This window comes from Jaculus jaculus, chromosome 9, assembly GCF_020740685.1.
Source record: "Jaculus jaculus isolate mJacJac1 chromosome 9, mJacJac1.mat.Y.cur, whole genome shotgun sequence".
Taxonomy (NCBI): domain Eukaryota; kingdom Metazoa; phylum Chordata; class Mammalia; order Rodentia; family Dipodidae; genus Jaculus; species Jaculus jaculus.
Genome location: NC_059110.1, coordinates 18,567,905 through 18,580,424, shown reverse-complemented (window position 1 = coordinate 18,580,424; position 12,520 = coordinate 18,567,905). Strand labels below are relative to the sequence as shown.

Below are 12,520 nucleotides of genomic sequence, written 5' to 3'. Positions count from 1 at the left end.
AAAAGAAAACCCACAAGTGGCTTCCCCAGTCACCAGACTGGAGCTCAAGGGAAGTGCAGGGGCCGGCTGTGAGGACACATGCTGACGCCTGAGAGGCGTTGCAAAAGCCTGGGAGGAGAAGGCCAGCCTGGGTTACGTAGTGGGACCCCGTCTCAAAACAAAGAAAGAATAAATGAAAACTTAAAACAATAAAGAAATTCCAAGAGCGTAAATTAAAAATATCTAACACCTAACATGACCAAAACAACAACAACAAAATCACCATGTCTGTTATTCAGCCAGATGGCCAGGCAGATAGAGACAGGAAAACTTGACCCCTGATGTTGAGGACATTAACCAGGCAATAGAAACCAAGCCATAATTAGCACAAAGGGGCTATTGAAAGTTGTTACTACTGTATCCCAAATGTTTAAGCATCACCCAGATACCAAAACTAGAAAAGAAAACCAGGGCTAGGGAGATGGCTCACTGAACTCAGATCCCCGGAACCCACGCCAAGCATCTGTGGAAATGCAAGCCTCTGTTATCCCAGCAGCCTGTGGAACATGGGAGGCAGAGATCCGAGCATCCCCAAAGCCCTCAGGCCGGCCAGCCTGGGCCCACGTGGTAAATAACCAGAGACCCTGCTCACACGAAGTGGCAGGCGGTGACCAGCACTCCGTTGTCTTCCAACCGCATACATTCACATTCGCCTGCGCACTCACACATGCACATGGAGAGCCACACAGACACCAGTGTTGCAAATATAAATGCAAAAATAGTTAACAAATTGAGTTCAAGAATATGTCAAAGGATAACTCATTATCTCAAAGTAAGGTTGTCTGAGGAAAGCAGAGTTAACCTAACATCTGAAATTCAGTGCAATGCACAGTCCAGAGAAACTATAAAAATGAAAAACAATTGATAAAATTCAGTACCCATTCTTTATTTTAAAATAATCTAAGCAAACAAACAAGAAAATTTAAAGAATTATATAAAGCCCACACTTAATATTAGCAGTGAAATGCTGTACTCTTAAAAAAGAGTTCAATGTCTTATGCAGGGTTTTACTGAAGTTTCTTACTAGTGCATTAAAAAGTCTCAGTTGGAAAGAGCAAAGTAAAATTGCTCTTATTCATAAATTACCTGATCATTTGTGTATACCAAACCTTAATAAAATCTATCCAAAAGTCTACTAGAATGAGCTTCACACCAATACAGGATATGTTATCAGCATACAAAAAGTATTTCTATTTCTATGTGCTAGTGATAAACATTTAAAAAATTATATCTTAAAAGCAATACTATTTATAGTAGCAACAAAACAGATTATTTTGCATATAACGGACTTTTAAAAAGTGAAAACCTCTACACTGCAAAGCTAATAATATATATTGATGAAAAAAGTTTTAAACTCAAATACAGATGGACATTGTTCAAGGGTTAGAAAACTCAGTATTTTTTAGATTTAAGGCAATCCATTCAGAATTAAAGTAGTATTTTTGCAAGACTTGATAAGTTTCTTCTACGATGTATATATAAAGGGTACTAAAATGATGAAATAACTCTGAAAAGAGAAAAAATGAACTATCCTACCTTGTTTTAAGAATTATTATAAAGTGTCCTGGAGATGGCTAAGCAGTTAAGGCGTTTGCCTGCCAAGCCAAAGGATCTTGGTTCAATTCTCTAGGACCTACATAAGCCAAATGCACAAGGTAGCACATGCATGTGGACTTGGTTTGCAGTGGCTGGAGGCCGTGACACACCCATTCTCTTCCCCCCTCTCTCTCTGCCTCTTTATCTCTTGTTCTCTCAAATAAATAAAATTTAAAAATTATTATAAAGTTGTGGTGTCAAGAAGACATTCTATGAATATCAGTTGAAGAGTGAGGTCATTAGAGGTGACTGCATGTGTATGAACAGCTGGGTTTGAACAAGACAGTGCAATAAAGAAAGAACTCCATGCAAAGTGATTCCAGAACGATTGAATATTGAGGAGAAAATGAAAAAAGTTTAGCTCCTCTCATGCTTCCTGCTGAGTCCTTCATATAAACTCCAAAACTAGAAAACTTCTAGAAGGAAACAGAAGAGTCTGTATTACCTTGGATTTGACACAGATTTCCTAGCTGTATTACCAAAAGCATCACCTGTAAGGGAACATGTAAATTGGTAACTTCAGAAAAGTATAAAATTTCTAATCATCAAAAAATACATAAGTTAAGGTCAAATTAAAATGTTGGGAAAGTATTTTTCTAATAAAATATTTGGTCCAGAACATATAAAAGAGTCTTAAAACTCACCAGAAGGAAGAAAAATAACCCAATTAAAACAAGCTAAATGTTCTAAAAGACCCATTCCTAGGGAGAAATGCTCAGCTTCATTCACTGTGAGAGAACTGCAGCTGGAAACCTCACTAAGATCCCACTGAACACCCGCTAGAACAGTTAGTGATTTCCTAACTGTAGGAGAGACTCGTACCATCATTCCCCTTTTAAAGCCAAACAAATAAAAAGTACTTCTAGACCAACTGGTTTACCTAAGATTTCTTCTCCAGTAAAGGCTGAGGTGACAATAAAGCCCAAGACTACAGGCTCCAGAGTTTACACTCTTTCTACTGCATGCTAAGTAATCTTTATGTATCTTATTTAAAATTTAATGCTTCTTGTAAAATTATAAGACTATTAATATATTTAAAAGCAAACCGTAATTTTAAAGCAAGGTAATAATATCGTTGTCCTAGCATGCTATTCCTTGTTTTATGCCATGTTACTCTTCTGACAGCAGAAAACATGGAGATGGAGGTGGTGGTGCCATTGTCTTTGTGGCTCTATCAATTTAATAGGCATAGTTTAAATCTGAAATACAGTTTAAAATAACTGGAAACACAAAATATTCTCTGGTGTAAACTCTAGTACATATTCATTATAATAACAGGTTCAGCAAATTCTGTGGTAAGTTTTAATAAGATTGATTGATTGAACTTGTGAAGTTTTTCTTCTGGGCTTACCATATTCAGAAATTCAGACAAAGTGACAATGTAAGGCCTTCAGCCCACATCACTGTATAAGTGAACTTTTCCAAGTGAGGGTTTTCTCCTTCCGTTGCAGTCTGGCCAGGTCATACTTTAATACGGTGTATGAAAAGGGAGACTGTGGACATGCTTTGCTACCTTTCAGGGACTAGCCATAAGGAAGCAAGCATGAAAACGCGAGCTCTCACCCTACCGCAATGAAGCACAGACACGCAGAGCTCCTGCCTAGACTCAACGGAGCCCTTGCCTGCTTCTTGTTACTGGGCAGAGCTCCAATCCCAGAGCTCATGGGCCACGAGGGCAGTGGCCCTACCCTCTTTCTCTTCTTCCCTCTTGTGTTGTCATGTCAGCCGTCTTTGCTCTCACTTCACTGGTTTTAGCATTTCCACTTCTGAAGAGTACTGATTGATGGCATTAATGTCAGGAAACCTGATAGTAGAGAACAAACTCCTCCTGTCTTCCTGGCAGGTTTCCAAAACTCCCATAATTCTCTCCATAGCATGTGTTTATGCAAAGGGAAATTGATGTCTCTAAGTTACTAACTTTCTGATTCAGTTCAAGATTATGATACATTTTGTCATTGTTGCATTGAACTTCTTGAACTATACATACAATATGTCCTTTTAAGTGTAAGAAGGCCTAGTTACTTATCCTGTTACCAATTCTTACTGAATTAAATGAAAACTTTGTCTTGAAAATCAAAATCTCACTGAGCATGGTAGTACATGTCTGTGATAACCAGCTTTTAAGAGGCCTTAAGGCAGGAGGATCTTGATTTCAAGGCCAGCTTAGGATACATAGGCCCTGCCTCCAAAACAACAAAACAAGTGCTGTACAGTCTCAGCAGAAGGACCATCTTTGCCTGAAGTATAGAAAGTAACGGAGTGAAAGGAGATAATAGTAAGCTCATCATAGAAGCTTTGTGAATCGGTCAGGATATACCGGAGCTGGTCATTTGAAATATGCTTGTGAATGGCTGCGATGCTCTACGGTTCATGTTGCCACATTAAAGGGCTTACAGTGGTAACTGATCATTAATTTCCTTTTCCCCAGAACCTTTAACAATTACATTTTCTTTTGATTTTACAGGAGATGTTGGGTGAACTCTTCACTCCTGTAGAAACACCTGAAGCACCAAACAGGGGATTCTTTAAAGGGCTCTTCGGAGGTGGTGCACAGTCTCTTGATAGAGAAGAGCTATGTGAGTCTATTCACTTGATTCGGGTGATATATCTTTAAGGCAGAAATGTTCATTCCTTTTCAATTTTTAAGTTATATTTACTATTTTGATATTTCTCACAATTGATATGTTTTAACAAGAAGCCTAAAACTACTTTGTCATTCTGACCCAAAGCAAGAAATACTTTTCTCAGTTAAACAAAATCAGAAGAGCTTCAAGTGGCTAAAAAGTAGTATTTGTAATTTTAAATGAAAAGCATTCTATTTAAATATGATGTATTATTATGAATTTTTATTGTTATGAGGAATATTTTCTTTATGTTAAATATGGTCTGCATCATTTTATCCCAGTGGTTCTCTTTAATTAATGACTGTTTGATTTTTGTTACTTTGACAAAATTTCTGAGAAAATCAGTGTAATGGGAAGTTTTTCACTACTTGGAATTGAACCCAGGGCCTTGTGCATGCTAGGCAAACACTCTACAACTAAGATCTGTCCCCAGCGATATTTAATTTTGCTCATGATTTCAGAGGTTTTAATCCACAGTTGGTTGGGTCTGCTCTCCTGGGGTGTGTGGGAGGGAGAACAAGCATCAGGGTTACCATGATTACCAAAGCTTCTTGTCTGCTGGTGTCTGGGAAAAAGAGGTAGAGGAGGGACCAGGCTCGCACTGCCCCCTTTAAAGGCAATCCTCCACTGCCCAGCCTTCCTTCACCAGGTCATGCCTTGGAAAGTTCCACTACCTCCCCGAGGTCTGAGATGGTAGAGGTCACCTCAGATCCAAAGTAATATCTTTAACATTAAAAGGTGTTAAATGTAATCCAGTTTACAAAACCTCTCAAATGCTTCATGGCATTACGTGATCATCTAGCATAAAATTTGGTTCATATATTACACTTTTAACATTTGGTTTCTGAATAGACTGATCAATCAATAAATACTAATGTTCTTTTGGTTCTTCTTTAGTTTTTTTGGTTTTGTTTTGAGTCATCATCCAACTCTGAGCCCAAGCTGACCTGTCAGTCACTCTGTAGCCAGCCCATGGTGGTCTCAAACTCAAGGCAGTCCACCTCCCCTTAGCCTCCTCAGTGCCAAGACTAAAGGTGTACACCACTGTGCCTCGCTTGAGCTATCTGTGCTAGAGTCTTTTTCTCTTCTGCTAAAATTCCAGAATTTTCCTTTTGTACAATTGAATAGAAAACCAGTAACACTGAATCATGGTAACTCAGTTGAGGGCAACAAAGCTGTTCTTCCTGTAAATGGGGACTAAAAATTTAGAATAACGTTCTCACTGAGGATAGTCAGTAAAGCCACATAAAACTCTGGTGTATTTTAGAAAGTTGTTGAGAAGAACTAATCACACAGAGCAATGTATAGGAATAGCGGTGTCCATGGAGAAGGACAGAAACGCAGAATGGTGAGCCTGGCAGTTTGGGACCACTTTCCTCGGGAGTGCTTTTCTCAGTTGAAGTAGGAGGCTGAGAGAGAGAGAGCCACGATAGACTGCAAGATCAGCACTTGGGCCTCACAAGGGCCGAAACCCTAGACTAACTGCTGTGCAAAGATAAAAAAGAAAAAAGGCTATAGGGGTGAAGAGTAAGAGAGAGTACAACAGCCTTAACACACACACACACACACACACACACTTTCAACTCAACTTCAAGTTATCTCGGTGTCCTATTAAATTTTTAGTCTTAATTTAGTTGTTTTTTTTTTCCTAGACTGTTCAAGACCATGGTACCTAGAAGAAGCAAATGGGGGAAAATGTTCTCTGAAATATAACCTTAAATTATTTTCAAGAATGTCTAATAAGCTTATAGTCATAGGTATCCGGGGTACTAGGAGACAAAGCTATGGTAAATGAAACAGAAAAGGAAAAAGTAGTCATAGCAGTTCTTCTCCTGACATACACACTCAAGGAACTGAAAACTATCTTTACACAAAGATTCCTCCAAATGTTCACCAAAACATCTTCATAATAAGACAGAATTGCTAACTACCACGTGTCTATCAGCTGATGAGTACGTAAACAAAATGGGATATACCCACGAAATGATTTCCCACTCAGCTGTAATAGAGGTGGTGTACTGGTTGGTATGTGCTCCAATCTGGATGGACCCAGTCATTATTCACCTTGAAAGGAGCCAACCACAAAAGACCACACACTGTATGAACCCAAGTATGTGAAATGTTCAGAATAGGGAAACTTTTAGAGGCAGAATTTCTGAGTGATCGAGGACTGGGAAGAGAAATAGAAAGTGACTGCTAGCAAGCTGAGGCTTCTTCGGGGCTCTGAAATTCCATAATGTGTTAGGAGTTCTATTACAATAAGAGAAATGTGAGCTGAAGGAAATGGGAAGAATCTGAGGAAATCAGCCTGTAAAGAACTTTATATCAGGGTGTAGATTGTGAAGGGAAGAGAACCAACTCTTAAGATCTTTTGAAAGAAACATGGAATTTTTATCTGTTTGAAAACTATAAATCATCCATGTAGTTAAATTTAAACTGTTATATTTGAAGCTAAAAATCTTAATTTTTATTTTATGCACCATTAAGACAAATTTTAGTTAACAAGTTTGTGTCAGGATGTCCATTTTCCTGTTTTAAACAAGTTCCTCTGTACAGGCTAGCATCAAGTAGGATATTTATAAATGTACTCTATCAGTGCATGCTTAAAATCCTAGAAGTAATTTAAGCCCTCATAATAAAAGTACGTGTAAATTATACAGTTAAATATATAAATATTCTAATGATATTGTCCAATCTAAACATTGTATTTCATTTTTATCACGGTGTTTGACTTTTAATTTTGCTACTCCTTAACTTTTCACAATCTCACAGTTGGAGAGTCAGCCTCAGGAAAGGCTTCCCGGAGCCTTGCGCAGCACATCCCAGGTCCTGGTGGAATCGAAGGTGTGAAAGGGGCGGCGTCAGGAGTCGTGGGTGAGCTAGCACGAGCTAGGCTGGCCCTGGATGAACGAGGGCAGAAGCTTGGTGACTTGGAGGAAAGAACTGCAGCTATGTTGTCAAGTGCAGACTCGTTTTCCAAGCATGCACACGAGGTATGTCTGTCATGCTGTGTCAGGCACAAACCTAGGTAAAGCGAATATTTAGACTACTGCATTTTTTATCTTTTGTGTTTCTATGAACACATCTTTTGTATATTTGGAAATTCCTGGTTTTCAGCACCAGAAGGAGCCATTGCAGGCATACCTCAGAAGCCCTTGAGCTCTGCTGTAGAATGTAGACCGTGAAGAGCCTGCCTCCCGCTAGTCAGCGCCCCACACACAGCCAGCGCACCCGGCTAGAGGAAAAGTGCTGGCCCTTAAGTCCTCAGTCCGCTGTCACTGGCCCAAGAGAAGGGAATCATGGGTCTCCTTAATTCTCCTAGGTGGATCTACATAAAACTGCTAAACATTTTGATTCCAGTAAACAGTTTTTAGCCTATCTTGTAAACTAATGTGTATGGAGAGGTAGTGGGATGGTTTTAGCAATGAATTCATGAGCCCCACAGTAGGAGTGATGGAGCTCAGAAACCGACGCCATGAAATAGGGATCTCTAAGTGACTCTCAGACAGCTATATCTTATTGACTGATAATAGGGTTGTTTTAATAATTGAGATTATAAAGTCTTTATTTAAATGCACACTGGTCACTTCTGTACATATGTGCCACTCCTCCATGCTTTAGATTAGGATACTTCCCATATTTAGGTCCTGGCCAACTCTTGAGGCTTTTGACTCATTTGCCTAAATGAGCAATGTCAAGGTTGTTTTTATACTGGAGCAGCTAATCTATAATAATGGGTTTCATTTAGTTTTCAACAAGTCATCTCCATTCCAGTGTGCATGAAGGAGGTAACTTCACCTGAGAGGTGCTCGTCCAGACCTTCAGATAGTCTCACAGGTCCTTTGTGCCTATTTGTCCTCAGAGCTTCCAGTCTAGGGCATGGTTTTTGTTTCCATAACTGCGCTTCACTGTGTGACCCCTGAACATGTGACACTTAAGGCAGTGGCCCAGCACTTGCACGTTACAACAGCCGAGAGCTCAGCTGCTAACCAGTGGATCTTCCTTCTAACAATGCTATTGAGTCTGATGAGAACAAGGTTACTCAGGGCTTCCTGACTAATGCTGCCTTCCTCAAGTCCCAAGTTCACCATCCTGTTAATCTTCAATGAAACCCAGAAGTGTTAGATTTTCCATTTATAAAATAGGGACAAAAGCACTGCTCAGCTCGGGAATTGTACAGAGCAAATGGAACCAGATAGGGAAAGTGGCATTCAGTGCCAGGCTTACTTAGCAGCTCGGGATATCTGTAGCAGAAGTAGTTTTTTCAGTGTTCATTCCCTAGTTCTTTAAGCATCATTTTTTAGCCCAAATTGGAGACCTGGAAATTATCTTATTTTTTAGGTCATTTGATATGTCACCAAGTTATGTCACATGTCAGGAAATAATTTTACATCTCAGAGAAATTTGAGGATGTAGGCTAGTTCTTAATGGTTATAATCTTTTTCTTTTTTCATCTAAATAGGACCATTCTTATAGCTTTAAATAAATTGATTGGAAGTGACTGTTCCACAGTGTTTTGGAATGGCATATCTTACAGACACTAATAAATAGTAGTTGGACATTGTAAAAACATAATTTTATCTTTTTCCCTCTTTAGATGATGTTGAAATACAAAGATAAGAAGTGGTACCAGTTCTGACAACCAGAATCCTGATAAGCCCAACTTCAGCCAGAACGAAAAAGAATTTCCTTTTTGATTTCATTGATTTCTTAGGAAAGCTCATGTAAAAGGGATGCTTGTCGCTGGAAACTGTTCTTTCCCAGCACAACCACGCACTGTTACCTCAGTCATGTGGCTGTAACTGAGAAGAGTTCACGCACACTGCAACTGGAGCACTTGGTGTGTGCGGGCTCTGACCTGACAAGTGTGGAGCTAAGCAGGTCCCATGTGACCCACGAAGACATGGCAGGGACTCTTCCTTGGATCGTTCCTGTGTTAAACTCTCTTATGCCAAAAGATCCATGACGTTGTATGTGCATCAGTGTTTGATCCGATGGGGGAGAGGCAATAAATCAGCTATTCTGAAACAGAAGTAGTTCTGTCTGTGTAGCTGGACTGGATGATAAGCCGCTATCTTGGACTCACCCTCCCTGAAACTGACTGGGAATCAGTATCATTAGTGAAAAAGAAACAAACTGCTTGTTACCTTATCTTTAGACTAAGCTGAGTGGTGGGCTTGAAGTAATCAAAGTGTACACACAGTTGACTTGTGTGTGGGCTACCCTTTGATTCCTGTTCTATCTTGTGTTCAGCTCATATTTTGTCAAAAGCAAAACAAGGCGATACATCACTTTTCATTGAAAAGAAAAGTGTAGAGTATGACTGAAGTGCTCATCGTTCTGGGAGCTTCCATGTAGTGCCATGCAGTGTGGAAAGTGAGAAAACCCTCCATTGTGGTGAGGAGAATGCTTCACTGTCTGTTGTCCATGTTCTCATCAATTCAGCTACAGGGGAGTTTGAGCAAGACTGTCACTGGTTACATTTGTAGAAAAGTTGAAATTGGCTAAGTTTTTAATTTTGCTTGAATTTTTATAAACATGTTTAACCAAATGTACCTTTGCATTATTTAATTAAAATTGCTAAAACAACAATGTTTCATTATTCTTAATGCTCAGATCTCTTTTTAAAGTGTCCCTGATTTGCTAACAGTTCCAAGACACTCTGATGGTGAGTAAGTTAACTCTTAATGCACATGCTATTGCATGGAAACCCACAAGCATCTCTTGTCAATAATTATATAAGAGTCTAGTCTGATGACCTACAAAATACTTTATGTAGAATTCTAAATCTGTACATACCTTGCAAGGTATTCCAGTCAAAAAAGAAAGGGAAATATATACACTTTGATAACTGAATTTTATCTGTCATAGTGGGCAGTGAATGTGGGTTCCTCAGTTAACCTTGCAGACAGGAGAGAAACCACTCCGTAGACCTACTTGTGGGTCAGTGCAGGCTAGGTGGAGGTTCTTCTTGGTTGCTGTCAAGGCAACAAGGAAGAAGTGCACAGAAGCCTTTGAAGTAATGGTAATGAAATTTAAATACTGCCCTCTATGAAAAAAATGTCTAAATTTATTTTCTTTTTTCATGAAGAGATAAGCAGAGCACAGATTGATAGCAAATGCAGTTGTTTTCCTGTCCCGTATGGTCATTAGAGGTATTAGAGAACACATTGCCTCTTTCATGTACTCTGTTACGCATCTTCTCTTTACTCATTTCGTTAATAAAGTTTGTGTTTACGGTTTATAATGTGCACTACCAGATATCAATGTTTACATTAAACCTTAATAACATTGGGACTAAATACAGGTGATAAGAGGTCATGGTGATCAAGCCAAAAGAATTATTTTAAGGGTACAGTCTTTTTCTAAAAATGTCTAACTCTATAGAAGGTCACATTTCTGTTTAATGCCAACTCTGTGGTGGATATTCCGTAGTTTGCGAATTGCTGAGTTTGCATTATGTACATATTACACAATAAATTATTGCTCCATGATATGTCACATGAAGAATCATGGCCTTTTTTAAAGGTACAGTTTTATGAACATCAGCAAATCAACAGCTATAGATTTTTAAAAGGTTGAGAAGTATTAAACAAACTAATACACTAGTTGTATCCCCATCCATTTGGAAGACTATTAGCTTTAGTTATGTAACTTGCTGTGTGATTTTTGTGTTATTTATATATCAAGTTCATTTTTACAAACTCTTTTCCTGTTGTGTATAAAATGAACCAAACTGGTAGCAATGTACTAATAGAGAAGTAAGTTCTTTACCCAAGATGGCTTTTATAAGACTGTCTTTGTTATTTTACTTTGTTTCTAATTGTGTGCAGCAGACAAGAGTTAGGATTAAAAAGCTTAGAAGTATTTAGAATACAGACAGTAAACTTCTCAGAGCTTTACTTGATTCATCGTAAATAAGGGACAGTCTGCAGTAATAACTATCCAGGGAATTTGCTGGAATTTGAGAGATAACCTCTCTATTTCTCCCACTCCCTTCCCTTCCTCCTCTCTCTTTCTCTTCCCCTTTAGCCCCACACTGAGCTAGCCAGACTATCCCTTATGTACGTCTGTTTTTTTAAAATCTATAGTCACCAGCAAGCCAGGATTTCAGGAAAACTATCAAGAAAATGAAATAAAAATATAAAATAACAGAAAACAAGAGAGTTTTTAGTTTGTTTTGGCATGTCTTCTGCGTGTCCATCTGCCCTTCAGTCTAAAGTCGAAGTAGTCTTCAGGTATGAGTTTGTCCATAGGAATACTTCTCCTGTAAGGACCTGTTCATTTCACTTAGCAAACGAAACTCTGTATTTGCTTGGAATTTTTTTTTCTTGTAATCTTATGGTCAGTAAAAACTCGTTCATAGCATCCACTTGAATATTTGTGCCATCCTAAGTCCCCTGTATCTTAAGTGTTTATAGCATCCACTGACCTTTAATTATTACCTTCTTAAGTTGAAGTTTCTGGGGACATTTTTTAATGCTGCTATTTGCCTATGTTAATGTTATGTAGATTGTAATTTCATCAAGCATAGTACTTTGAAGAAGCATTTCTTTTATTTAAAACTTCTTCATTACAAGCTCTTCTGAGGTTATTTGTGTAGCTATGTGAGGACTTTAAACAAGTCTGAAAGCGAGACATACTTTTCAGTTCTGAGGTGCTGGGGAGGCAGCTGAGGAACCGGAGGGTACGTGGAAGAACAGGGTTCAAAGTTTGACTCTGAGTTCTGTATTTCATATGTGTTGTGCTTAAGGTATTCTGCACGTGATGTTAGAAAAGCCGGGTCCACAGGTAAACCTTTTGTGGCAAAGGTTTATTTTACAGTTTAACTTTGGGGATTTTGTTTATTTCTTTCTGAGAGATAAAGAACACTGAACTTTAAACTTGAATTTTTTCTGCACTTTTTTAGGTAAAAAAATCTTTTTAGTATCATTTAATCCACATGTTTCAGTTTAAACCAAGTGTTAAATGTGTATAAAACATACCAAAATCATGACTATGCTGCTAGCTGCACCTTAAATTAATCAGTTTTAAAACATTTAATAAGGTTTATATAGCTTTCAAAGATTAGGGAAAAAAGTAAAATGATCTGCTATATATGTTTCAGTATTCTTGTTCTTAAATTACTGCAACACTTTCAGAGTTGTTTTACAATCATACAGTAACATGTTATATTTATATATTGCTAGAGAATATACTTTTAGTTTTAAAATAGAATTTTTATAAATGTATTCTTTAATTTTAAAAATGGTGAACTTGTT

At 38.3% G+C, this 12,520-nt stretch overlaps 1 protein-coding gene across 3 annotated transcripts in view; it reads left to right on the top strand.

Annotated features, from left to right (window-relative positions):
• The window catches only part of Stxbp5 (syntaxin binding protein 5), a 148,000-nt gene extending 137,240 nt beyond the window's left edge, over positions 1–10,760 (top strand). For all 3 annotated transcript variants that reach the window (XM_004651137.2, XM_045158313.1, XM_045158312.1), the window contains 3 exons: positions 4,100–4,211; positions 7,032–7,252; positions 8,857–10,760. In XM_004651137.2, coding sequence (XP_004651194.2) covers positions 4,100–4,211; positions 7,032–7,252; positions 8,857–8,898 — 375 coding nt within the window. In that variant the 3' untranslated portion in view covers positions 8,899–10,760. The remainder of the gene's footprint in view (positions 1–4,099; positions 4,212–7,031; positions 7,253–8,856) is intronic.
• The last annotated feature ends 1,760 nt before the right edge of the window (positions 10,761–12,520 follow it).